General features: G+C 45.3%; 2 protein-coding genes and 1 non-coding gene across 8 annotated transcripts in view; 1 reads left to right on the forward strand and 2 right to left on the reverse strand.

Moving 5' to 3' along the window:
* The first annotated feature begins 8 nt into the window (after positions 1 to 8).
* Positions 9 to 6627, forward strand: Vps2 (vacuolar protein sorting 2). Of its 3 annotated transcripts, none has more exons than XM_089560640.1 (5): positions 9 to 402; positions 911 to 1087; positions 3265 to 3444; positions 4491 to 4621; positions 5641 to 6627. In XM_089560640.1, the coding sequence occupies exons 2-5, from the start codon at positions 920 to 922 to the stop codon at positions 5822 to 5824; spliced, it is 663 nt and encodes a 220-aa protein (XP_089416766.1). In that variant the 5' UTR covers positions 9 to 402; positions 911 to 919; the 3' UTR covers positions 5825 to 6627. The 3 variants fall into 3 exon arrangements, with proteins under 3 accessions (XP_089416766.1, XP_089416767.1, XP_089416765.1); XM_089560641.1 differs by having other exon boundaries at positions 10 to 279; positions 906 to 1087; XM_089560639.1 differs by having other exon boundaries at positions 22 to 402; positions 906 to 1087.
* On the reverse strand, positions 1716 to 1787 carry TRNAT-AGU (transfer RNA threonine (anticodon AGU)). The gene has a single exon. It is a non-coding gene; the product is annotated as a tRNA-Thr (tRNA).
* Positions 6628 to 10011: 3384 nt separating the features above from the next.
* sip1 (septin interacting protein 1) overlaps positions 10012 to 27755 on the reverse strand; it is a 61068-nt gene continuing 43324 nt past the window's right edge. For all 4 annotated transcript variants that reach the window (XM_089560645.1, XM_089560644.1, XM_089560643.1 and 1 more), the window contains 7 exons: positions 24433 to 24623; positions 23434 to 23630; positions 20910 to 21128; positions 15067 to 15273; positions 13595 to 13767; positions 12063 to 12137; positions 10012 to 11224 (listed from right to left, as the gene is read on the reverse strand). In XM_089560645.1, coding sequence (XP_089416771.1) covers positions 11051 to 11224; positions 12063 to 12137; positions 13595 to 13767; positions 15067 to 15273; positions 20910 to 21128; positions 23434 to 23630; positions 24433 to 24623 — 1236 coding nt within the window. In that variant the 3' untranslated portion in view covers positions 10012 to 11050. The remainder of the gene's footprint in view (positions 11225 to 12062; positions 12138 to 13594; positions 13768 to 15066; positions 15274 to 20909; positions 21129 to 23433; positions 23631 to 24432; positions 24624 to 27755) is intronic.

A 27755-nucleotide genomic window follows, 5' to 3' on the forward strand; every position in this document is an offset into this window, starting at 1 on the left:
GATGAAATCTCAGGTGTATCAGGTCATTGCTATTTTGGATTTTCGTATTAACACACGAAAAGAACGTATACCGTTTCAATCACACATTTCTTCAATGGATGTGTAAGAGATTTGTAGTTCTTTCAAAACGGCATCTCCGAAACTGGAGAATAGCGCACACTGTTGCGCTCCACAGCTGGGTTGTGTTGCAACTGAAAGTTGTCCGTGCTCTAATCGGTAGCGTTATCGTAGTGTAATCGCTGGGGCAGTGGGCACGGCAAGTGTGGAGAGCCCGTTCTTGTGAGTCATATATTTCGTAAAACAGCAGTGTTTCTTTGCTCCGTGACGAGGACTGTCACTGCCCACTGATTAGTTTCATGTGAAGGTTCCTGGACATTTCTTCAATCCCAGTGGAAACCTCAGGTGAAGAATCCTTTCCGGCACTGCACTTGATTTGCGGTGCTGTGCGCTCGGCCTTTTTGACAGTGCTGTGGTTCTGTGAAGTTTCGCCGTAGTTTCACTTGTTTGGGTGATTTTCAGATTGGCGCATTCGCCCAAATAACTTGAGACACGCTATCGTCCTAGTGGGTAATCGTCAAGAGCGGGGCTACAGTTTGCGCTCTTGAGTTTACTGGAGTCGCCGTAAGTGTTTCATGCGAGCTGCAACATTTTCAGCAACTTATACGCGCTAAGATTTATTGAGGCGGGCAGTTATGAAATGTGTCCAAGTGTTACTTTTGTTTGTGATGTATGCTGTCGAACCACGATTTCAATGTTCGTCGTTGTTGCTATTACGGGCGTAGAGGACACAAATGTCGTAATGCGTCGATTGTAAGATCTACGTCTTCGATATTGGTGGTGCATATTGGTGGTGCATGATATTGCATGTGGTGACCGGAGTTGGGATGCTTCCGTGTTCGTTGCAGTTTAGAAAGCAAAGATGGAGTGGCTCTTTGGTCGCAAGAAGTCGCCGGAGGAGATGCTCCGGCAAAACCAGCGGGCTCTCAACAGAGCTATGCGCGATTTGGACAGAGAGCGCGCGAAGATGGAACAGCAGGAGAAGAAGATTATCATGGACATCAAAAAGATGGCCAAGGAGAATCAGATGGTGGGCAGACTTTGCAGGATTTTGGAGCAGCTAGTGGGCTGCTAGCCAACAGCGAATGCTCAGCATTTTTGCTTTTCAGTGAAGTTCTCAGTACTTTTATCTGAAGCGCGGCTCCTCAGCTTGCCACTGTTTACGCAGTGCTTCTCTGTGGCTGTTGATTTGATTGCAGCTCTACACATTACGTAAATGTGCATTCACAATGCATTCACAGTGCATTTGCAGAGGCAGAACCAGCACTGAACGGGCACATGTAGATGTCTTGACGAATCGAGTTGCCTGTTTTAGTGCAGACAGTGTAGCGGAACCATCAAAACCTATTGGTACTCAGACAGATGCTTATTGTGTCCAAGCTTAGAAGAACTGCTTTGTGTAACCCTCTGGCTTGTTTGACCCGTAACCGCATGCAGAGACACGTACTGTTGCCTAGCTTTCTTTAGTAGACAAGGGAAGGGGAAGGAGGGGCTCGTTATAAATATGAGAGAAGCCAACAGCCACAGAAACCAAGGGGCAAAGGGAACTTTTTTTATTTATTTATTTAATTTTGTGGTGTTGATCAATTTAGAACATTACTGAATATGTAATCGCTTAATGCTAATTGATTAGAAAAGCAGAAGAAAAAACAGCCACATGCCGCTGGTGGGATCCGAACCCACGACCTCCGAATTACTCGTCCGGTGCTCTACCTCTGAGCTACGGCGACGGCTGTCAAATCTTCTGCTTTCGGGGGTATTTATGTTTACAAGTAACCTAACTTTGAGAGTGTCCTGCGGTAACTCAGGACGTTCCACGTCCGCTGCTTATGAACGTGGGTGGCGCTGATGAACACTCTCAAAGTTAGGTTACTTGTAAACATAAATACCCCCGAAAGCAGAAGATTTGACAGCCATCGCCGTAGCTCAGAGGTAGAGCACCGGACGAGTAATTCGGAGGTCGTTGGTTCGGATCCCACCGGCAGCATGTGGCTGTTTTTTCTTCTGCTTTTCTAATCAATTAGCATTAAGCGATTACATATTCAGTAATGTTCTAAATTGATCAACACCACAAAATTAAATAAATAAATAAAAAAAGTTCCCTTTGCCCCTTGGTTTCTGTGGCTGTTGGCTTCTCTCATTCCTTTAGCAGTGTTCTTCGTGTGAAAGGACTATAAAGCAGGTCACTGAAAACAAAACAACCCAAAGAACTAGTGTCGCCATCTCTTGGGAAAAGAACAAGCAATGTGAGCAGCTCTGGTCAGACTGGTTGTCCTTCGTCCAATAGATGGCGCTACTTGTTCTTACGGGGTGCTCTACTGATGCGTCCTGGTCGAAATGTGCTGGCTCCTGTAGACTGTCAGAGCATCACGCCTGGAATGCTGACTCTGAATGATAACATGTTAACCACGGAAACGCATGAAGAATGTCGGGCATCCTCCTCCCCTTCCCCATATTTTACCAATAGGGGTCTTTGCCCCTTCCTACTTCACTGGAAAGATCGCCTCATTACCCCTGTTGCCAATCCTTGTGATTTTTTTGCTCTTAAATAAATAAATAAATAAATAGAAAAGTTGTGACATAAACCCTTGGTTATGGGCAAAAAGAATTTGCTAAGAAGCATCTTTAGCATTGTTTACATTTATGGGGTTTAATGTCCAAAGTGACTCAGGCTATGAGGGACGCTGTAGTGAAGGGCTCCGGAAATTTCGGCCACCTGGGGTTCTTTAACGTGCACTGAGTTCGCACAGTACACGGGCCTCTAGCATTTCTCCGCTATCAAAATGCGACCACTGTGGCCGAAATTGAACCCGCGTCTTTGAGGTTAGCAGCTGAGCACCATAACCACTGAGCCACCACAGCAGTCTATTAGAATTGTGCGTCAACCTTATATTCATCCTTAAATATTCATCGTCATCACCTCCCATTGTCATCATCGTCGATAACGCCATTCCTGCAAGTGGCAGTATGGCCTGCTCCAGGCATTCTCTTATCGCTTTGAAGAAAAAAGCACTCTCTTTTATTCAGTACTGCTTCAGTGCTTTCACTTTGTTTACTGCTGCATATTTATTGCCTAGGCAATATAAAACCTCGCCAAAAGATGGCAAAAGCTCTTCAGGATCTGAAAATTTTGGTCTGCACTGCCTTAATGCGGTGAAATATTGTTGCAAGGCGTGACGATACTTAAAAAAAAAAAATCACTTGCAGGATGCCGTGAAAATCATGGCACGTGACCTGGTTCGAACGCGACGCCAGGTCAAGAAGTTCATCCTGATGCGGGCCAACATCCAGGCAGTGTCGCTGAAGATCCAGACGCTGCGGTCCCAGAATGCCATGGCACAGGCGATGAAAGGCGTCACACGTGCCATGCAAAACATGAACAGACAGGTGAGTGACCACAACATCCCAACCCAGCGCAAACTTACATAGGCCAAATTAATGCTGGATGACCGCTGTTTGAGCAGGCACGCATTTGAAGTGGAAGGTTGTTGAATGTGCACTTTTTGTGAGCAGAATGAGTTTCGGTCTGTCGTGAAGTGAAATTTTATCTGGCGGAGAGTGTATGTCATATGACTGTGCGAGCTGTTGTCCTTTGTCACCAGTAAAATTACATTTTACCCCATGTGTTTTTCGCAACGTAAATGCCAGCTTTGGAAATGCCTCCCAACACACACAGCTGCAACCAGTAAATGAAGGGGACGGATGGCAGCTTAGCTCGCTTCCCATGTTTTTGTAGCTTACTGCTGGGTAGATAAGAAAGTGGTCTTGTGGACGTTAGTGGTGTTAAAAAATGCAAACTTCCCTTTCTGTGTTAGTGTTCTGTCATGAGTATACTTGAGGAGACGTCAAACTTCTTTGTTGTGCGAAGTATACTGCTGGGCAAGTTGGTTAAGAATCATTCTGCGAAGTAATGAAATAAAGTCTCTAGCTCAGAGCAGTTGTGTGTCCTCCTTGCTCTCTTCCGTTGTCTGCCAGCGCTGTTACTTCTCAATGATTCTTTGTTGTGCGTTCAACAAAAGTGCAATGTGTCAAATTTACCTTGTTCAAGCTTCAACATGAGGGATACTTCACAGTATTCATGTCTTGCCACCTTAGACGGCTCTTTCGACTCCTTATTATGCATATCGCTGTAGAAATTCGAGTGGTGTAGTCATCCCTAATTTGCGTGCTCCTGTCTTGAGTGATGTGGTCAGGTGCTTGGCATTGAACCTGTGGGCCACACTTCGGTTCCACAGGCACTGAGTGCTTTCCTTCTGTTTTTATTATTGTTTTTGCACATAGTGCGTGCAGTTGCGTACTAACACTAAACACAATGCCAGCAATCTGTGGCACACGACTGTGGCGACAGGAAACAGTACGCGGACATCATGAATGTCCACAGCAGTGTGATGATGAGGAGCAACTTGTGACCATTGTGACTGTTGTGTCCGCAGCTGAACCTGCCGCAGATACAGAAGATCATGCAGGAGTTTGAGAAGCAGTCCGAGATCATGGACATGAAGGAGGAGATGATGAATGATGCCATCGATGATGCGATGGGCGACGACGAAGACGAGGAGGAGAGGTCAGTGATGACTGGTCTTGCTCTCTTTCTCGTTTCTGTCCAGGCTGTTTATGTCCGGACTAGAATTCCTGTTTCAGTTGTTGGAGCTGTCTTGCCGCTGTAAGGGTCACATGTGTGATTTTTAGGACCGTGCTCCTGCTTTCAAATAGTAGCCCTTAAAGGCACACTGAAGAGGAATCTGAACTCGTATTTTTACCACTAGAACTCAATCTACACGTTCCGAGCGTTCTTAGAAACTTCGAATTATTGCCCTGTGCGGCTGATTTCCTCAATTTAAATGGGATTAATGTCCGGCTCCCACTTTTTTTTTTAATTCCCCGCAAACGGTGGGAGGAGTCGACCAACCTTTCACCCAGTCCCGTGGCGGCTTGCCGCTCTGCCATCGGCGGAGTGATACGTAGTGATCGGGGAAAGCAAAGAGTCGACGCGTATTTTTATTTCCATGGGCCTAATTTGCAGCTATGTAGTCTCTGACTAGACCTGTTTATTCACGGAAACCTAAAAAACAAAATAAAAGCGAAAGCAAAGCCGCCACGCAACTGCTTGAAAGGCACTCCATGCGTTGGTCGACTCTTCCCACTGTATGCGGGGAATTTTTAAAAAAAAAGGCGGCAGCCGGACGTTAATCCGATTCAATTAGGGAAATCGGCCGCACAGGGTAATAAATCGAAGTTTCTAGGAATGCTGGGAACGTGTAGATAGAGTTCCCGCAGCAAAGATACGAGTTAAGATTCCTCTTCAGTGCACCTTTAAGAGCAGAGGTTTTCACCATTCTTAGCCTCGGTGAATCCGAAAAGCTTCCAAAATCAGAATCCCAAAATCAGTGGATAGGTCAATAAGTAATTTCATTGAGTACGAGTCAGTTGACTGATTTACCTATTAATCAATCAGCCTGTCACTAGATGTATTGGCTTACCAACCAGTCAAAATTATTCATATTGACTAATAAATTAATCAGATGTGGCTAAAGTTCCCATTTGAGGCGCCTTAATTTTCTCTTTTTCTCCTCCTCATGTCAGTGATGCCATTGTGAACGAAGTTCTGGACGAGTTGGGCCTCCAGCTGTCCGAGAAACTGACGGACCTTCCAGAAGCTGGCGGATCATTGAGTGCAGGTCCCCAGAAGGGCAAGCCAGCCGCGGCTGCAGTCAGTGATGCGGATGCCGACCTCCAAGCTCGGCTTGAAAACTTACGGAGAGAGTAGTCATCCAGCCCTGTACCACCACCAAGGGCGGGGTGTGCAAAAGCGCCTTTCTCGAAACTTGTATAAAAAGGAAACATTTGTCTGCTGAGGATGCGGTCTTGGTGTCTACAGGAAAGCACACTTTGAGCCTAGTGCGTATAGTGAGCAATGTCTAAGGCCTCGGGTTGCTTTTGCTTATCTAATACTACTGCCATGAGAAACTATAATTAAATGTCAATAATTTCAACGAGTCAGGCCGGAAGCTGGGGTTTTGCGTGGGTTTTGAGACTAGCAGCAAGTTTTACAGGCTGTCCAGGAACTGTTTAATTTTTAGGGCTTTCTAACAAATTCAAGTAATTCACTAGAAGACGGAGCTGATACTACTCTCGATTATCGTTGCTGCGTTCTACAGCAGCTCATTATTAAATGGTTGTGAAAACATGATTGGGGCATACATTGAATAGAGTTGATCACAAACTTGCTAGGCTTGCATCAGTGAAAACCAAGGTTTGCTAAGTTTTTATTCATTGCTGTGTCGTAAATGCCTAATGCTCCTTGTGGACAGCAGTGGATGGCAAATTCGTCTTTTAACGAATCGTGTTTGGCTTGCGCTGCGTTAACACATAGTGAAATTGTAATGTAAATGCACAACGAAATTTCCAGTGCATTCGGAGTCCAACGTCGGAAGGAATGCAGAAGCACAGTAGAATATCTAATAGGCTGCGAAGGTTTTAATATATGCGACGCATCCTCTGCAGTTGTTTTGCGATTGCTTGTGCAAATTTGTTGTAATATATATTAAAACTGCTTTATCCAAGGCCCAACCGTAGGGTTCCCATTTTGTTCATATTCTTACTGCATGTCATTGTAAGCACCTTTAGCTGTTAATGGGAGGAACCTGTGGATCCACCACAGTGGGTAGATGTCCACACTGCAGAGTGTGAGAATGGTAATAGGGTAGTTGGGTGGGGAGAAAGCTGTGTCAAAAATTGTAAATTGTAAGGTTTAACTTTTCGAAGCAATGCATGTGCTTTAAGGGACATCGTATTGGAGGGCTGTAGATTAATTCAGACCAGCGGGGGTTTTTTAACGTGTGGTCGCGCCGCTCAGCCCACGGGCGTCTTGCACATTATGCCTCCATCGCAACGCGGCTGCTCTGGCTGGGATTGAACCCAGGTCCTCTGGTAGCTGAGCGCCCTAAACTAAGCTACTCCTACGGGGGATGGAAATAGGTCTGGAGGGAGACCGTGAGGCTTCGCAGTTTCAACCCATAGCGATGGGATTAAGTTGCCGCAGAGTGAGGCAAGCTTTCCGAGCCTTTTTGTCAGTATAAGTATAAAATTGGCAGTCTCCACGGTAAAATACAGGGAATGGGATTGCCAAAGATGATTTCCCATTTGAGTTGCGCCGTATAGTGTCTCCTGCAAACGCGAAATGCGGCTTTGCCGCATAACTTCGGTGCTTTGTGCGGCAGCTCGGCAGATTGACGTGCAACTCTAGATACATGTATAGTACTCTACAATGGGAGAGGTTGGGGTGTCGCGAGAAGGCACTGCATTGGTGGCACTGTGTTGAGGAGGGAAAATTGAAAATGGTTACGAGAAAAGATGACGCAGGAAAGCTCACCTCTGGGCGGACACCTCAACCACACTGTGAGGGAAGGGATAAGGAAGAAAAAAGATGTTATTACAAGGAAAAACATGGAACGGTTTATTTATACCACTTATGGACACTTTTCTCAAAAGTACAAAAAATTAGAGGAAGCACTTAACCCTTTGAGGGTCGAATTATTTTGAAGAAAACTTTCCCAGGTGGTCAAATTACTTTATTGTGGATCTTGAATCTACAAAATGTATATAATCGAGAATAAATAGTCCCGGCGGCGGAACCGCGGAATCGAAACCGCGTACGCGTTGCCACAGAGGGCGAGAATACCTCATGAGCAACGGTGATAAGCAAGCTAAGAGCAGCGCCAATAAAGATAGAAATCAACTTCGGCAGCCCCTGCAAGATAGTGCTGACAAAAAGAAAACTCAAATTTCGCGCGACTCTGTTGCGATCACGTGGCGAAACCAAAACTACAAAAGGGGTGTTGCCGCAGTCTCTGCCGCCGCGCTAAAGCTAGACATCAGTTCTGCTTATCTCCGTAAGAAGGCAGCACAAAATTCAAACACTTCTTGTAAGTCCTAAGAGGTGGCAGCACCCCCCAGTGAGCACGCATTGTTCTTTTGGCGCAAAATTTCAAACGGAAGATCGAAACCGTACCCGTACGGCAAAGTCCTTGTGGGACAGAAAACTGCCGCCGTACATATACGGCAAAAACCTGCAAAGGATATGGCTCCACCTTGAGGATATGACACAATAGCGTAAACGAGTTAATGCCTATATATGGGCGTAATTGGTCATTCTCCGCTTTACACTCGTAGATCCCTGGGAGTCCTCGTACCACTCCTTGCGCAATGGTGCAGGGGTTAAGCGAAGCTGCCACCAGTGAATCTTGTGCGACCCAACAAGTTGCTCTTCTCGAGCAACCTTTCGCGATCAACAATTTAACTGCCACCTACAAGTGTGGTTAGTCTTCTCACAATCTGGTGGGTAGTTTGTGACGACCCCACAAGGTCACGTGACCTAGGCTGCCCACCTAGGTTGCTTCGCTGTGGGTGGCTGCCTTGACCACCCTATTTATTGCTCACAACACAGACGCCGGATTTCTTGCGTAACGGGGCATTTAACGCTGTCACGTTAAAATTGCCATATAGTATCTTTGCTGCCATCTGTCGACAAATAAAGAAGTGCTTTTGATGAAGCCTATTCTTCTTAAAGGGCAACTGCATCACTTTTCGAGAATTTCGCGATATTCAAGGATTCAAGTCCATATAGGCTGTACATGAAGCACGCCAAGTGTTTTTGCCCTAGCATTTAGAATAGTGACGTAATTGACAATCGAATTTTGCGCTTCTCCTCGAAGCACCGGACGAGTGCGGGGAAGTTCAGTGTGACTTCACTGAAGGTTATTTCAAATTACCGCTGCCATCAGCCACATCTTGCCGGCCGAGCCTTGTTAGATGCTGCCAAACAACACTCAGCGGGCTTTGCCTCCTGTGGTATTGGTTTTTTCCATCAAAGCAGGCGTTGATGTGTTGGAAATGTACCTCGCCTTCGATAACGTCATCATGCGACCCCTACTTCGCGTTGTGCGCTGCGGAAAAGCTTGAAGGCCTTCGCGATTCTAATCGGCGATTATGTCATCATTTCAAGTGCTAGCCCAAAAGGACTTCGCAGGCTTTATCTGCATGTTTCACACATTCGACAATTTAAGCTCATCAATTTCTAAAACCTATGCAGTTGCCCTTTAAACCGGACATAAGAATGCCAGAAAACACACAAACTGGACTCGTTATGAGCCAGAAGTGAAAGTCTGCTCACGACTATTCTGGCTTACCCAAGTCCGCTGTGGGGTTAACAGCTATTGCCAGGTTCTCATGTTACAAAGAATAGCGCAAATGTTACTTGGTTTTTATTTTGCAATCGCTCACTTTGTTCAGTAGCTTGCATTGCACTAGCAACGGAATAAGCACCGCTACGTTTTTTTTGGGGTGTAGCGTACCACTTACGGCAGCATGCAGACGTTTTGTCATCATTGTTTCACACTGTTGAAATGCCAAGTTCATCAAGTTTGCTATAAAACTGTGCTTGAAGCGAAATATGGAAGTGCTGATGTGGTTCTACTGAAGGCATTCTTTTAGGGGCTGCGATTGTTTTGATGCAGCGATACCCAATTAATCATTCTTGTATAGCACTTTACCTCAAGGTGGAATATATTTCAAATAAGCGACTTGGTTAGTTGCTGAAATTTGTACAAACCACAAATTCTTGTTCAGCCAGAAGGCTTTGAGGAAGCTATATATCTTTTTTTATGTGGCTACATGGTTGCACTCGGGTAAATGTTTAGTGGAATCATTTCCTTCGCTTACTATGTTTAGATTTATAAAACCGCAGTGCAACTCGTTAATCTAACCAAACTTCCTGTAGCTTATGTGGTGCAAGGGCTGGATATACATAGGCTCTGTAGCAGGTATTAACTACTGTCATCCTACAGTGCCTACAATTAAATCAATCCTACAGTGAAATTAATACAGGGCAACACTTGAAATGTGCTTCTCATTCCTTGAGCCAAAGTGAAGCCCGTGAAGAAAAAGAACAAGAGATGTGTGCACCAGGAGAATTTATTTACAATGAGCTTGGCAAGTGACACTATTTGGGCTGCACCCACAAAAGTGAGCGCAATTCAAAAGCTCGGAGGTCATGCCACAGTTGACATGTCATGTTATGCACCATGCAAGGTGGCGGGCGACATGATATTTTAACAACAAAAGCACAAATGACAACTGCTTTATGTACATATGAAGCATTTATCCGTAACACCAGCAGACAGTAAACACAGGTGACATCAAACCTTCCGTGCTGATTATATCATTTAAAATGAGGATTTCTGTCATGGGAGTACAAAATCAACTTTTTCGTTAGATAAATCATTTCAGTTTTTGGTAATCTGCCTGACACAGGAATCCAAAAGACCCAAACAAACGATGATGCAGGCAAATCGTGGTGATACAGAGCTCAATCCCTTTGACAATCAATCCATTTGCCAGCTGCCATATTATCATAAATAACTCAACCACGTAAGCAACCACCTAGAAATTTACTAGCACGCACCTCCCCAAAGAAATGGTAACGTATTCAAGTTCTGAACATTTCCACTTTGCACACGTACCTGTTGTCGCATCGTCACAACCACGTCACAGCTTTGACACTTGTCACGTGTGTGACTCAAGTCACAAGATGCAGCAACAGCTCGCATGATGGAATGATGACAATAGTAGCGGCAATGGAACCTTCACTGGTGGTTGTTTGCAAGCTCCGTTGCTGTTTAACAAGGCCTGTGACGGATTCTCGCAACAAGGGCAGTTTCAGCTAACAGCAAAGCAGGAGTGATTGTTACCAGCACCTCAGACCCTCCACTGCTGATGCAAACAAGGGCCCCACCGTCACTACATACATCGTCACGATCGTCACGAGTGCTGTCACAAGTAGTGATGCTGCCGAGCAGTCATGATGAAGTCAGTGCCTGCTTCACCCACGTGACGCAAGCACACGATAAAGAAGCTGAGCAACACTCTCCAAACCATCAACCGCTGCAGTAATACAAGTGCGTCACAACCGTGACGTAAGCTGCTAACAGCACTGTCAACCAGCCATGTCGAGCAGAGATTGTAGAGATGTCGGCACCCAGGTCTTGCCATTGAACACAAAGATGACATTGCGATCCAGGTAGAGCATCACGTGACCAAGCCGGTAGACCTGCTTGCCCTCTTGGAACCGGTGGGCCATGGGGACAAACAGCAGGTTTTTCTCCTGGGCCTGAAAGCATCATGCACACGAGCAAAGTCTGTCAATGGGCTGAATGTGCGCAGCAAACACTGCTTGTTAATCTTACTGCTAAGCATGCCTTCCCTCGCATTCACATTTTTTTTTTTTTCGCTTTCCTAGCCTAGACTGATACAAAAACACGAAACTACAAATGTGAGCTTAATAAAAGAATTGGTCAACTAAAGAGTTACAGTAGTACTGGCGGAAGGCTAGTGTGATTACCAGTTACATTTTGAAGCAGAAGCAAATGCTACAGAGAATGCCCTTGATTCAGGGATGTTACTTATTTACCAAATACTGCAGGCCCTTAAAACGGGACCCAGCAGGAAGGGCAGGAAGAATACAACATTGCACACAATATGAATTCATCACAATGAGAGCACAAAGCATAAGTAACTAGTTATTTGCAATGGGACATGTTGAACAGTAACAGGAGAAAACTTGTACAAATGTGAAACATGACTATGTATAAGAAGTAATCAATTTGCCAATAGAGTCAATTGTCATAACCGCGTTATTAGGCAGCTTGTTCCATTTCTCCATTGTGTGTGAGTACTTAAAAGCATTTATTCTGGCGTGGTATGGAGTTAGACTGACCATGATAATGCCTTGTATGTCGAGTAGTAAGGGGGCACAAGATAAGGTTGAGCAGACCAGCACTAAGCAGCATATTTTAAATTTATGGGTGCAATTTTTGCCAAAGAGAAGTGAATTTCAAATAAGCCGCTCAATCATCTGCCAGATGCATTTGGTTAACTGCTGAATACTGTACCACAGTGCATGCAATACCACAGCTACAGAACATGGCTTCTGAAAGGCTCCGACTCACCCTCTGCTCGATGAGTTCCTTGAATGTCATCTGTGCATTGGCTGGAGTGGTGGAGCTTCGTATTGTCGGCATGTGCTGGAGGCAGAAAAAAAGGCAATCCATTAGTATTATGACTTCAAGTTCCTCTACAAAAGTCGCACCTCTTTTGGCGGGCTACATTGCCCAAAAGTTCAAAGTGGCTCGTCAAGCAGACATCACAAGAAAATTGCCAGAGTACAATGCTGATAAATACGTGTGAGAAAAGGAGCAAATGAAGATGATGTATTACACTGATGAAATGGGTGGCTAGACTATAACTTGAACTGCAGTTCTAAAATCTCGTGAGATGCCATTGGGTTCTCTTAACACCAAGGAGTACAATAAAGGTGAAATTGTCTTCCTGCCTATCATAGAACTTAAGTTATAGAGTTTTGAAGTTGTCGCTTCAGAAATGAGAAGGAAAGCGTGTACTCCTGTTTCTGAAGTGGCAGCTTCAGTACCCTATTACTCAAGTTCTATGAGAGCCAGGATGATAATTTTACCCTTATTGTATTCCTTGGTGTCAAGAGAACCCAATGGCATACATTTCAGCGAGTTTCCCGCAGCAAATTTTCTTCAAAACTCTCCGCAAAATACTTGCATAAAAAGTGCATAAGTGCTCAAGGAATTCTTTTACATGAAATTAAATGACATATCTAGAATCGGCGCACAAAAATACATGTGCCCTGAAAATTTCATAACTATGACTAAATTAATAAAATTTCCTTTTCAAGACCAGTGTCCCCCCTTAAAGCCACGGAGAGAACCATTTGGCCAAACATGGAGACATTGTTTGAATGTTGCCGAACATGGCCCAGCTGCTGTCAAATGGCTGAATTCATGGCCAAGAGAACACCACCAAGTGAACACAAGCAAGCCGGGACGCAACAGCGGGCATATATATATATATATATATATATATATATATATACATGGTGTCCCAATTAACTTGGACCAAGGTTTTAAAAAAAAAAACCTAAGCGTTCTTCAGAAGTGACATCACGTGGATGTTAGGGTTCGTCTAAAGTTACAGTACCATATTTTTTGCTTGTCCTATTTGAATAATTAGTCGAGATAAATAAGTTAACTTTTTAAATATAGCCTGAAATGTTCAGGCGTCAATAGGAAAGTTGTGGAGTTCCACAAATATTGTCCAACCCGGGCACTTCTAACGAGATAGACTTAGCGTGGCCGTTTTTATTCGGGAAAAACAAAAGCCCATGGAGTTTAAAAAATACCACGTGACAGCGCGCTCCATGCGCCCGAATGCACTGCGATCACAGCGCTCTCATCTGTGCTTTGTAAAAAAACATAACTCGCTTCGCGCCTTTCGTGCTGCCCAAGACAGAGCTTCGCGATGTGCTTGGTTTCAAGATAAGCGCCAGTGGGCTCAGGCGGCAGTTGAAAGAAAGTGCGGATGTTTTCTAAGCAAAACCCGACCAAGAACTTCGGCAAGATCACAGCCAGCTGTAGCAAAGAATTTTCCCACGGTGGCATACATCCAAGGCACTCACACTGTACTCGGGTCGTCCACCTATCGGCTCCTGTGGTGGCACGTGCTGGGGTGGTACTGGTCTGTACCCCAGCAGCCCGGGTGGAGCCTGCTGCCCAGCTCCTCCCACAGGTGGAGCCACCGGAAGTCCAGACACGGCGCGGTTCATCATGTCCAGGGCCACCTTGAATTGCTCTGCAGCCACAAGGGTACGACCATTACCTTCAGCGGAACCAGCGCAGGCACATTTGCTGCAGGGTCACCGAGTGATCTACAAGGACTCCCGACCTGTGCCAGCTGGGCTCATTCCACGCATTAGCAGATTTCCTATCCTCGCAACTGTAACCAATTCTCTCTGTCGTCCACAACTGAATCCCTCCACCTCCAGCCACTCCCGAGAGAAAATTCATCAACCTGTGCTTGCTCTTGAAATCTCTGCCCCTGCCTGCACAGGTGCAGAGGGCAAGCGTACTGTCACGGAAAGAAATATTTTCCGGCAGTTAGAGAACGGAACTGTCATTATGTTAGTTAGAGAACGGAATGTAAAATATTTTACATTCCGTTCTCTAACTAACATAACGAAAGTTCCGTTCTCTAACGAGCAGCATAGAACTTGGCAGGTGGGTCTCAATGGCACTGCCCACTATACCACTTACTGGGGCTCTTCTCGGTGCACTCCAAAGCTCTAGAGTGAAGATGGCTACCCTCAGCTTCTAATCCTGCATGCTCCACTACGCACCTCAGACACTGCTAATTCCCTGCCTGTTGGCTCCCGCAATTTATTTACTTGTTGTTTGTAATGTGCTGACTCCAGAACTGCATCAGAATGCATGTTCGCACATGCAAATCAAGAAAAAGGTGGAAGTTAAAACAAAGAAACACACATAAAATAAAAGGACAAATATGTGAAACAGCATGCTGCAATACACAATGAAACAGGTAAAAATACACAGTAATCGAAAAAGAAAACACACACAAAAAATATTAAAAGATGTAGACCTCCGTGAATGTAGATATTAAGTGCTTTAATTACAGCATTAAAACAGGGAACTATGCCGCAAATAAAAGCAGGCTATGTTTAGGGGGCAGGATGTCCCCCGATATTTTACGGTACATTTTAAGATAGCTCAGTACAGCGGGAAACTCATCACAGTGCTCAATACTGTTGGCAGACAGGAAAAATGCAAGCACATCATAAATCACTGGTCTCCGCAGCAAGACGCAGTTTCCTCTATAGTAAGTCACCAGCTATCCCTCAATAGTAAGTGAAAAGAAATTCCTCAATAGTAGGTCAAAAGCAATTCCTCAATAGTCAACAGCTATTCCTCAATATTCAACAGCAATTCCTCAATAGTAACTTAACAGCAATTCCTCAATAGTAAGTCAAAAGAAATTACTCAATAGTAAGTTAACAGCAATCCCTCATTAGTAAGTCAACAGCTATTCCTCAATAGTAAGTCAACTGCAATTCCGCTATGTTGTAAGTCAGCTCACCGCGTATGCTGGGCTGCTGGAGCAGGGCGTCGGAGAAGAGTGACTTCCAGCCCGTGTACCACTTGGAGATCTCCTGGTAGTTAGGGCTGTGCTGGAGCCAGCCGGCGAGCACCTGCAGCCACTGGGGGAAGAAGGTCTTCTCCAGCAGGGTGGCCATGCTGGACGCCGGGCAGAGGTCCTCCCAGGCCATCACCCACTGCCACACGTCTGCATGAGCAGGAGCAACCGAGGGGAGACAGTGTTCAGGCATGGCCCAGTGTTCGAAACAAGAACACGCATCAAAAAAAAAAAAAATGCCGCCACCGTCTGGAAGACGAAGTAATGAGTGTTAGCTGTTCGGTAGCGCCATCTATCGTCCATGTGATGTATTGCCACGCTATTAGGCTACTTTTCCATTTCGTCCCCTGACGTCATACTCGCATAGTTCCACCTCCATCCACCATATTGGACTGTGACATCATCATTGGCACATGGCAGGAGGCTGTTTCTACAATGCTATTGTAGATGGCGCCACAAGTCTCAATGCGAGATGTGCTGTTTTCTAGTTGCTGCCACAGATGGCGCTGTGATCTCGGGGTGGTGGCAGACCCCACGAAAGCTCTAAACGTGATGAGTAAGAGCTAACGCTCTTCAAATTCTCAACAGCACAAGCATGAATAGACAACCAAATTCAGCGTTAGTAGCAGTTTAAGAGGGTGAAAATACGGGCAAGTTGGTGCTGCATTTTTGTTGAAGCACAACGTGCAAAACAGATGTGGAACAAGCAAGAGTTTTGGCACAGACACACAGGGCTGTCAGTGTCAAGGTCTCACCCTGTATCTCATCTGTCTTGCGCTACACGCTTCATAGAAACGCAACGGGGCCCCAAGCAGAGGCGTCACCTGGTAGCAAAGAATGGAAGCTCCCAGCATTGTGAACTGCTGTCAGTACAACTTGGAAACAGACTATCAGGTGTGCTTTGAGGTGTCTTTATGCATTTAAGATGGACTACTGCATAGCGCAACACAAAGCACACTTCACATAAAGGTAGATGGGACAAGCACTTGTCCTGCCTACCTATATATGTGATGTGTGCTTTGTTTTGTGCTATGCAGTGGTCCATCGTGAGCCAACTAGCTCCTAAACAAACTGTATCAAGTCTTTACACATGCTTGAAAACACAGACAATGTCCTGCAAGCAAACAACGGCAACTCAAGCGACCTGCGCAAAGACAGTTGTTTATCCCACAACCAGATGGCGCTGGTATAGTGTCCTAGACATAAATGCACTGCACCAGGGAGCAGGGCTTCAAGTAATACGTATTCCTTCTCAGTGATGCATGGCGTGGCTCCACCAGACTGCAGCATAGACTGACCCCACCATTCTTTGGAGCGATGCTTGTTACATTATTCTATTTCCTACAGTCACCAAACCTTGCATGCTGAAACTATGCACTCAGTCATGTGTGACTTAGCTATGGCCAAGTTGTACTGGTGGTGTACTGGCACTAGTGGAGTGGTAAGCGTGCGTTAAGGAATAAGGTTTCTCCTGCTTCGCACCAATGCCTCCAGCGATTAGAGACACACGAGACAACAGTGTTACTGCCACTTGTATTAACCCTTTAGCCACCAAATCCAAGCTGTACATGTCTCTGGAGATTGTACCAATATAGTCAACGACAAGACACACTCGTCCGGCCTGATGTTGCGTTGCTCCCACAGCCAAAGACGAGTTACGGCCAGCAGTTGCGTTGCTTGCGATTTTCAACACTAGAGAGCAGTATTTGTGCGCGAAAAAAAAAAAAAATGCGTTTTGCACCTTCAGGGTGTGTTTTAAGCCTGACAACAGTCATTTCATAAAGGCATCACCCAAGAAAAATGCCGGTGGCGGTGATGTGCTGAGAAAAAGAGCTGCTTCTTGGAGCAGTGTTGCTGGCAATATAGACTTTTTTTTTTGGACAGTGACTTTCACTTTGTGAGCTAGAGATGGCCTCAGATGATGATGAGGGCAACGACAACAATGGTGACGTGCTGGGTAGTGCATGTTAACTACTAATAATGAAGCCTTGTTTGTGTTAGGACGAAACGTCTATGCACTTTGCATACTGTTGCAGCGTATTAGATCACATAAATTTGGAGCATTCCAATAGGTTGTAGCCCATTACTAAGGCATGCACTGAGGGAAAGTCGCCCTCAAGGGCAGCTTCTTGTTCTAAAAAAATTTGTTAATTGTAACTAGAAACAAGTGAAGTAATATATTTTCAGGATCAAAATTACTTGAAAAAAACTGCGGCTAATTAAAAAAATTGGGCGGTTTTGGCACGCCTTTTAGGAATTAATCAGCCGGTTACAGGGTGAACTTGTTTAGCCTTCTGTTGCAGTACAATGTTCGTGCATTCAGTTGAACAGATATTCTATCACAATGCTTCAAGAATTATTTCAAAATATGTAATTCACTATCAGTGCATACATGAGGAAACAGCGTCACGAACATAAAAAGTAAAGTAACTGCCTGAACGCTACGATGTGTGATTGAATAACTATTGTATAGCTTATTCTGCACATACTGAGCATCTTGATACCAACTGTGACTGGTATAAATAGTAAACTGCGGAGTTTAATGTTCTGGCTTAATTTAGGATATTTGGGGTCCTCTAACGTGCACTGGCATTGCACAGCACACCATCCGTTTTTGCATTTAGACTCCAATGAAATGTGGCCGCCAAGTTGAAGGGCTGTTGCTGTCTCTAAGATAGCGCGTTAAGCACTGGGGAGTCAGATTAAGCATCACGACGCCTAATACTAGTTCGCACGCCTACTACAAGAGGCAAGACACTGCGTTACCAGTTGAACTTGGGTGTTCCTGATATTGTGGCGAATTTGGCTGTTCCTGCATAACACTCGAGGTCTTTGAATTAACCAGGCCGAGCTTCTGATTCAAATTATCCGGTTAAAATTCACATCATAAAATACGGCCCGTCGGAAATCTCATGGATCACCCGGGATTTAAAATTAACCTGAGTTCAAAACATCGAGGTTCTCCTATAAAAGCCATGCTCAAGCAGTTACAGGTACGAGATATGGAAAGAGATGCGTTTGCAGTTCATCACTCTAACCATCCGGTTTCTCATATTCAGCGCAATATCATGTTGTTCTAGACGATGCTGAACATCTATGTCATGTGCGTTTTATCGAGTGCTTCTTATTTCTGTTGCTCTTTCCTTCCAATTTTTTTTTTTCATACTTTCGCCAGTCCTGCTTGGGCCCACGAAGGGCCAGCAACGTATGTAAACAAACTAAAAACAAAATAATGCTTCAGCAATGCTGTTACTGCATGCGCAAGCTACACAGAACCTCCACCAACCAACAGGGACGCACAAATCACAAACTATTATCCATACCATGCTGGTACTTATCCATAAATGCATATGGGCTTTCCTGGCCATGAGCATCTGCGAGTGTGTGTCATTAACAGGTCGTTAGTGGGTTGCACCTCTTAAAGCCTAGGACAATAACAGAGCCAAGCATGTGACTTACTAAACAAAGTGCAGTGGCATGAAACCTATTGAAGGACAGAACAAAACTTAAAAATGCTCACTGGAAAAAATCTGTGCATTTTTTTTTTTACTTTAATGGGAATGCGAATTGCAATGCTTATGTGTGAGTGATTACTTAAGCACCTGAAGGTCATAAGCAGTGAAAGGCAAAAAAAAAAAATAAAAGTGCGGTACTACAGTCAAGCCCACTTATAACAATACTGGTTATAACAATATATCGGATATAACAATGGTCAGTCATGGCACCATCAGCTTTGCTATGTGTTCTATGGTAAAATAAACTGCTTATAGCAATGCTGTCAAGGCACATTATTGGTTATAACAATTAAATCTGGTAATTGAGCGTCAACCGTTATAGAAAAAAAAAACGAAGGAAATGCTACAACCACACCAGCAAAACCATGCTTACAACACAAAAGTGTGCATGTGTGGGGCCGACCAATGGGCTAAGCTGGCGCAGCAACGCCACAAAAGCAAAAGAGGCAGGCGTCATCGCGTCACGAGAGCTGCTGCATTGCTGCATTGGCTACGCGCGCCATGCGTACCTCCAATCAGTCAGTGCAATGCGCGTGCGTGCAGCCAGCGTGGTTTTTCTCTTCTCAGCTGTCACCACACCCTTAGTTCTGCATGCTTCTTGAATTTCCCGTAAGAATCACTTCCGGAAAGCCGGCTTGATTCCTGTGACGCAGAGGTGCGCGAAACTCCCGGTGGCACAGTGATGGCGGTGCTTTGGTCATCGGTGAACGGTGAACATTGTTCCGGTTCCCTGAAGTTCGAATTAACGAGCTTTTACAGGCATCAAAACAATCAAACCACTCCGGATATTTACTGTCAGTAAATGCTCTGAAGTTTGTCATCTTTTTTTTTTTTTTGGCACAACCCTGTTATAACAATTATTGGCTATAACAATGGTATTTCCATGGGACTTGAATATTGTTATAAGTGGGCTTGACTGTATACTTGTTGCTGTCAACAAAAGCAGGTCAGGATATAATGCACATTCTTAAGCTGCGGTTCCTTGGAGTGCTTTTTTGGCTCTCCCAAGCACCTCAACCCCCCCCCCAAAGGCTAAAAAATATCTTTTTAAAGAGCCCCGGTCTACAGCGTGTCCGTTTTATTTAGTTGCACATGCCTTTAGGACACTCAGTATATCTGGAAATCAAATTTGGCTATTCTAGATCTTCACAAGCAACTGCCAAAAACCAGAAGTAAAGAACAAACCATGTTCTTTGAGGTAAGTAGCATATCGCGCTCTCTTATTCCCAGCAATTCTTAATGTCGTCATTGGACGCGCATGCGGCCAAAGCATACACTTCTCACAGCTACTGTATTTACTCGCATACAGGTTGACCACGAATATAGGTCGACCCCTATACATTGGGCTCGCCGAGAAATAAAAAAAAAAATTATTTGAATATAAGTGGACCCATATCTTTTGAAAAACGTGCACATACGACGTAGGACAAGCGCTCACTTCATCTGACTTTAATCTCAGAAAAGGGAGCAAATATACAGAAACCTAGGCATGTGCAGAAGCAAACCTCATGTGCAATCAACAAAACCGTTCAAGATATGAAATCTCAGCTTTGAAAATGTTTGCGGATGTATTTCTGACACAAATTTTCCCTCTTTTTCTTATGTGCTACGCCTCCAAAACCTCCCGTGCTTTACTATCACCACTCCTGCCCAGAACGCCAAAACATACTGCTTCCTAAGCTGTCTACCATGATAAGAGCACAGAAATGAGCGAAAGAGCAATGCGGGTACACACAGCAATTCACTGTGTGCATCCGCATGATGAAGACCTGCGTCACGAATATAGGCCGATAACTAATTATGGGCAACATTTCTGAAAAAAAAAAAAGGGTTGACCTATATGTGAGTAAATACGGTACGCTAAACCGTATTTTCATCACATGCAAAAAAATTATGCTGAATTGTATTCATATGGGTATTGCATACATCCGTCACAAAGAATGTGACAGGTGACGATATCCCAGCCTAATCGTCACATGGACACAAAAATTGTGACGGGAGACAATCTGGTTTGGTTTATGGGGGTTCAACGTCCCAAAGCGACTGAGGCTATGAGAGACGCCGTAGTGGAGGGCTCCGGAGATTTCGACCACCTGGGGTTCTTTAACGTGCACTGACATTGCACAGTACACGGGCCTCTAGAATTTCTCCTCCAAAGAAAATCTAGCCGCCGCGGCCGGGATCGAACCCGCGTCTTTCGGGTCAGCAGCTGAGCACCATAACCACTGAGCCACCGCGGCGGCTGAACAACAACGAAATGCGGTTGCTCACCCAGGTGTTGCTGGTGGGGGTTGATGGGCATGGCTTGCAGGGCGAGCGCCAGCTTTGGCAAGATGTTGGCGACGACAAAGGCCTCCAGAGTCCCCTGGGAGAAGACCGCCCGCCAGGGCTCCAGGATGAGCTTGGCCGAGCCATCACTGGGGTGCCAGGCACTGAGCGCGTTGGCCAGCTTGAGGCGGATGGGCGGGTACAGCGGCTCCAGGCGTGACCCTGCACGCACAAAAGGCAAGCTCTGAGACAATGTGTCTATATTAGCATCCATGGCGTCTAGAGTAAACCATACCTAGTTGGAATGGCTGAGTATTCAGAGTTTCAAATACAAATCGAAACTGTTTTTACTCAGTTCATATTTGATTCCGGCAACGGATATCCATTATTTCCAAATAATTGGTACCTATCAAATACTGATGACTTCAATCAATTCTGGCCCAGGCAAAACCACAATACCGTATAAACGCGTGTAAGGGCCGCACTTTTGTTTCCAGATTCGGGGACCAATTTTCGGGGTGCGGCCCATACACGCGACGTATGAAAAAAAAATTTTTTTTTAAGCAAAAACACACCATCAGGGAATGAGCGGCATTTATTCTACGTTCAGTCGTCACTCACGGAGTATTTCGACTCTGAGCTGGTGCTGTGCTCTGGTGCACGCTCATCCCAAAGAAGCCGCGCAGCATGTCCACTGTCAATGCGTAGCCGTTGTTCCGCATTTCCATCACATAGCAGAGCAGCTCTTCTTCCAGTTCAGGAAACTCGCACGGCTCGCCTCGGAAAGCGCGCTTTTTGCAGCTTGTTTTTCTCAATGCACGCTTTTGATTTCACGATCATCGGACGCACTTCTCGGCCACGTCGAATTCCCCGTCCGCCGCACGCTTGCCGCATTCGAGAGCTAACTCCCAGCCGTGTAACTGATAAGGTGCTTGCCCATCGTGCTAAAACTGCATTACCCGGCGGAGCACGCGAAAGCCACAACTACGGTGAACGCGCTAACACGCCATAAAAGGCTGGAGCTGGCGATACTGATGCCGATGTAGATAACGCATGGAGTAAGGAAAGAAAGATGCCGATGTAGATAACGCATCGAGGAAGGAAAGATAACGGGAAGTCGCGGGGGAGAAAAAATTGCCGATGATGATGGCTGCGACCTCGGGCGCCATCCATGGACGGTTTTTGGAAGCTCTTGTGCGTGTGCTTGGCCTCCGCGAAAGAGGGCACCGTTGTCCACAGCAGGAGCCGATCACGGAGGCCACGGCGCGTGCATTTAGAAGGCTATTCCCACCTGGGTCATGGAAAGTTCGGGTACGGCCCTTACACGGATTTATTTTTTTTTAAACATTTCCTTCGGGAAAACGGGGTGCGGCCTATACACGGGTGCGGCCCTTACATGCGTTTATACGGTAGCTGGGCAAAGTATCCAAAGGTTTATGGTTTATGGGGTTTAACATCCCAAAGCAACTCAGGCTATGAGGGACACCGTAGTGAAGGGCTCCGGAAATTTCGACCACCTGGGGTTCTTTAACGTGCACTGACATCGCAAAGTACATGGGCCTCTAGAATTTCGCCTCCATCGAAATTCGACCGCTGCGCCCAGGATCAAACCCACATCTTTCGGGTCAGCAGCCGAGCGCCGTAACCACTGAGCCACCGCGGCGGCCAAATTATCCAAACATCAAGTTTAAAGTGCCAAGAAAACAGTACAAAAGCAGAATCTTTTGTTTTCCTCTGCGTTGCTCACTGCATGGACTCTGTCACATTCTGCAGCTTTTGTCCACAGCCTCAGCTCGGCTTTAACCCCATGTGAAATTCCGCAAGTGGGCTTTCCCACGTACCACACTCGATGGAAGCAAGATGGCTGATTCCCCGCTTCAAACAATTCCGTCACGAAAAGTAGTGGTCTTCTCATTTGAGCATTACATGACGTGCTTCATACCGCATGCCCTCACCCACGACACTCTTACTGTTGCCTTCACAACTCTAGTGGTCCGGTGCTCAGCTCTAATTGGATCAAATGCTTAAGAAAACAGACCTCGGCCACCCCCCCCAGTCATTACTAGTCACAAGTCATGACTAACTAGTCATTAACCAATCATGACTAATCAGTCATCAAATAATTGGCCATGACTAACTAGTCATTAGCCAATCATGACTAGTTAGTGGTCATCCAATTGGTCATGACTAACTAGTCATTAACCAGTCATCAACTAATTAGTCATTGACCATGACTAGTTAGTCATGGTCATTAGTCATGACTAGCCAATCCAAATCGCCCCATAGCCGCCTAATGTGTGCTTACGGCCATGCAGCCAAAGCTGCGTTTCGCCTTGCGCATTTTAGATCGTCAAAGGGCCTCCTGAATTTCTGCATGGTGCGTTGTAGCCCGTGTACATCTGACATGCGCATAATGGCAGGCAAACATGACAAGGATATGAGGTCCCATAATGCTAGCCGAAAAAACAACCTGGTCGCATAAATTCGCTTGGTTTGACAGATTGACCCCGACAGTTTCGTAACGTACCCATCAGGGGGAGCCACGGATGCAGCCATGAATGAATCGGCACAGTGTCCGTCAGCGGGTTCCATGCCTCAACCTCGGTCTGCAGCTTCGGAAGCACGAACTGGTCGAGAAGGTTCTCCAGGATCCACCGCGGTAGCAACGGCATCCACGTCTCGAGCAGCTCGATCACAGGGTCACAGTCTCGCGGACACCACGCCCTGACACCACGGAGAAAAACGCAGGCTCAGGGGGGGGGACTTTCGACAAACACACAATATATCTTCTGCATCTGAAGCAGCATATTACTTACAAAGAGTAAAAACTGACTGTGAAGAGAATTAAGTTCACATACATGAGTGATATGTGATAATGCACGAGTGGAATGACTTGTCGCAGGAAACTGCCTCTGGGCCTCCAACTTTTCGCACAAAATGTGAGGTATTTTCTGTTGAAATCATGTGGATGCTCTTAACCTTTAAATTTTGCAACTTGTCTAAGTTATTGCATCGTTATGCGACTAAAGCATGTACGTATCCAATATGAACACTTCTTCATCATCATCATCATCATCATCAGCCTGACTACGCCCACTGCAGGGCAAAGGCCTCTCTCATGTCTCTCCAATTAACCCTGTCCTTCGCCAGTAGAGGCCACCGTATCCCCACAAACTTCTTAACCGCATCCACCCACCTAACTTTCTGCCGCCCCCTGCTACGCTTGCCTTCTTTTGGAATCCATTCTGTTACCCTTATGGACCAGCGGTTACCTTGCCTTCGCATTGCATGCCCTGCCCAAGCCCATTTCTTCCTCTTGTAAGTGTTTACATGATCAACATAAACACTTCCAGACTTCTAATTGTTTTGTCGTCGATGCACAACAGACTGTGTAGATGTCCTTTGGCAGGACAGCTCGACTGAACACAGCAAGTCTCAATGCTAGGAAAGGACCGCCATTTTTTTCTTTTGTTTTCCGTCATCCATTTTATCTCAGGCTTGCTCAGTGAGGAGATAATAGACTCACAGCACGGCTTGCCGCACGGGCGGCATCCAGGTCTCCCAGATGAGGTGGTGGTAGGGGTCTTCCTCGGGGGAGTCCCGGTGGTCGTGCAACCGGCTTCCGCTCGTGTCGAGGATGTCCTTCCAGGTGCAGAACATGCTGACGTGCGCATCCCGCTGTTTGAGCGGTGCCCACGCCTCTAGCTCCTTCTTCACCTGAAGGGGAATGAGCGAGGTTCTTGGTAACTGGTCAGGGAAAAGGCGCAACTACCTACATCCCAGGCAGCACGGGTAATTGGGCCAATATTGGAAACATATTCGCAAAGGCCGGTCCGCCTGAATTATTGCGCGCTAATTGCGCTAGTCTGAATTAACGGAGTCCAAAATATCGTTAAGGAATGAACACCAGCGTAACACCAGCGTCACAGCCTTAAAGAAACGCGCAGGTCTCCAGGATTTATGTCTCCGCCGTAAAATTGCACGACTATCACTTTTTCATAAACTTTATCATCATCCATCACTTCATAACGACTTTTTTTCTTTGCCTCCTTCGATTTTTGACCGCCGCGATCATCCCTTTAAAGTTAGACGTTTCACCTGCAGAACATTTATCTATGCGCATTCATTCTTACCACGCACAATATCTGACTGGAACATTCTGCCCTCACATATCGCAACCACCACTGATCCTGATAAATATTTTAAACTTATATCTTCAATAACTACTGCTTAACTCTTCGCATACATTGTTATTTTATTTGTTCATGGCTTCCTTTTTTGCAGGGTTTGTTACTAAAAAGATTCATTGTATTAGTGTTCTGTTTGTATAATTTTAATAATGCAGTAATCTTCGTTCTTTGCCGCGCTGCCATTCTTTTGATTCTTTTGCTTACTTATATGTCATGCAAAGTGTCTTATTTGTGCTTTTGTTGTTTGTTCTATATTTGTGTTTTTTTGTTTGTTTTTTATTCTGTTCAATTGCCTGTGCCCCCCCTATGTAATACCCTCTCGAGGGCCTTTAGGGGTATTCTGTATAAATAAACAGCGCAACTAAAACGAAGGACCAGGAAAAGACAGACACGAACACGCAGCTCTCTCGTGCTGTTTTCCTGGTCCTTCGTTTTAGTTGCGCTGTTTCGTTCCTTAAAGGGCAACTGCATAGGTTTTGGAAATCGACGAGCTTAAAAGGGTCGAATGTGAGAAACTTCCAGGTAAAGTATGCGAAGTCCTTTTGGCCTAGCATTTGAAACGGTGACGTAATCACCAATTAAAATTGCAACTGCCTTCAAGCTTCTCTGCAGCGCACAACGCTAAGTGGGGGACGCATGATGAGGTCTTCGAAGGTATCGGTACATTTACATCGCATAAACGCCTGCTTTGAAGGAAAAAAAAAAAACGCCACTGAAGGCAAAGCCCGCCGAGCGTTGTTTAGCACCGTCCAACGAGGCACGGCAGGGCGTGACTGACGGCAGCGGTAATTTGAAATCATACCTTTCGTGACGTCACGCTGAGTTTTCCTGCACTCCTCCAGTGCATTGGGGAGAAGTGCAACATTCAATTGTCGATTACATCACAATATTTTAAGGGGGGACACTGGTCTTGAAAAAAAAATTTTTATTAATGAAGTCACAGTTACGAAATCTTCAGGGAATATGTATTTTTGTGTGCTGATTCTAAACATGTCATTTAATTTCATGCAAAACAATTCCTTGAGCACTTGTACACTTTTTATGCTAGTATTTTGCGGAGAGTTTTGAAGAAAATTTGCTGCGGGAAACTCGCTGAAATGTATGCCATTGGGTTCTCTTGACACCAAGGAATACAATAAGTGTTAAATTGTCTTCCTGCCTATCATAGAACTTAAGTTATAGAGTTTTGAAGTAGTCTCTTCAGAAATGAGAAGGAAAATGTGTATTCCTGTTTCTGAAGTGGCAGCTTCAGTACCCTATAACTCAAGTTCTATGAAAGCCAGGATGATAATTTTACCCTTATTGTATTCCTTGGTGTCAAGAGAACCCAATGGCGTACATTTCAGCGAGTTTCCTGCAGCAAATTTTCTTCAAAACTTTCCGCAAAATACTTGCATAAAAAATGCATAAGTGCTCAAGGAATTGTTTTACATGAAATTAAATGACATAACTAGAATCAGCGCACAAAAATACATGTGCCCTGAAAATTTCATAACTATGACTACATTAATAAAATTTTCTTTTAAAGACCAGTGTTCCCCCTTAAATGGTAGTGCAAAAAAACTTGTCATGCTTTACCTACAGCCTATATAAATTTGAATCCTTGAGTATCGCGAAATTCTCAGAAATTGGCGCAGTTGCCCTTTAAAGATGCAATACCAACTTGCCCACTATGCAATGTTGCTACTGAAATATCGGTCGGCTACTGTATTGGGCCGATTAACTGTGCTGTTTTGGCATTCAGGGTGGCAGAGAGTCTATGCCTCTGTTGGCAAAGAAACACAGAGTTGTTTCCGTAAAGGGAGATGTGTTACGAATGGTAACTGCGGTGATAACAATGTCCACTCCAAGAGAAGGGAACCGCAGCAGCTGGCAGCAGGGTGTTTGGGTGGACAGATGAGATTTGTAAATTTTCGGGGATAAGGTGGCCACAGCTAGCACAAAACAGGGTTAATAGGAGATCAATGGGAAAAAAATCTCTATCCTACAGTGGCCTTAGCCGGTTGATGAAGATGATAACATCACACTGCCCCGCAGGGCTGAAACATGGAGGCTGACGAAAAACCTGGAAAATAAATTGCGGGCAGTGCAGTATGCTAGAGAGAAAAATGATAGGAATAGACAGACAGAGTTACATACACAGGTTAGAGGACAAGCTTAGGTTAATAATAACCTAGTGTAAATCGAGCAAGGAATTGGGCCTGGCCAGGAGATGTAATGCGGCAAACAGATAAATGATGGACTGACTGCCAGGGTAACACAGCAGATTCCGCGGGAAGGGAAACAGAACTGGGGGGGGGGCAACTCCAAGTCAGCTGGAGAGATGAGACTGTGAAGTCTGGTAAGATTACCGTAAAATTCCGAGCAAGCGCCCCCCCCCCCCCCCCCCCCCCTTCCAGCAAGTCGAAATCACTGGCAAAGTAGGGGGGGGGGGGGGGGCGCTATCCCGCAACGGCGCCAAAATTCAAGATGGCGGCGATTTTTTCACTCCAGAAAAAAAAAGTGCACTGCACATGGATTTAAGATTTTATTTATCTCTAGCAATATGAACTTTATTGAGTGAAAGATTTATGACTGCTATGTCAATCACTCTCAAAACCATCAAAAGACTCCTCCAAGTCAGTCGCAAAAAAAAAGTTCACAGCATTCCGCTTGAAGC

Source organism: Amblyomma mixtum, chromosome 9 (assembly GCF_055824585.1).
Source record: "Amblyomma mixtum isolate Tamu chromosome 9, ASM5582458v1, whole genome shotgun sequence".
In the NCBI taxonomy this organism is placed as follows: Eukaryota; Metazoa; Arthropoda; class Arachnida; order Ixodida; family Ixodidae; genus Amblyomma; species Amblyomma mixtum.

Excerpts from the sequence above, each read along its gene's own strand:
- Vps2 (XM_089560640.1), top strand. The coding sequence starts at position 920 with ATGGAGTGGCTCTTTGGTCGCAAGAAGTCGCCGGAGGAGATGCTCCGG. Across the intron at positions 1,088-3,264 it reads TGGCCAAGGAGAATCAGATG|GATGCCGTGAAAATCATGGC; the intron begins GTGGGCAGACTT and ends AATCACTTGCAG. Across the intron at positions 4,622-5,640 it reads GACGAAGACGAGGAGGAGAG|TGATGCCATTGTGAACGAAG; the intron begins GTCAGTGATGAC and ends TCCTCATGTCAG.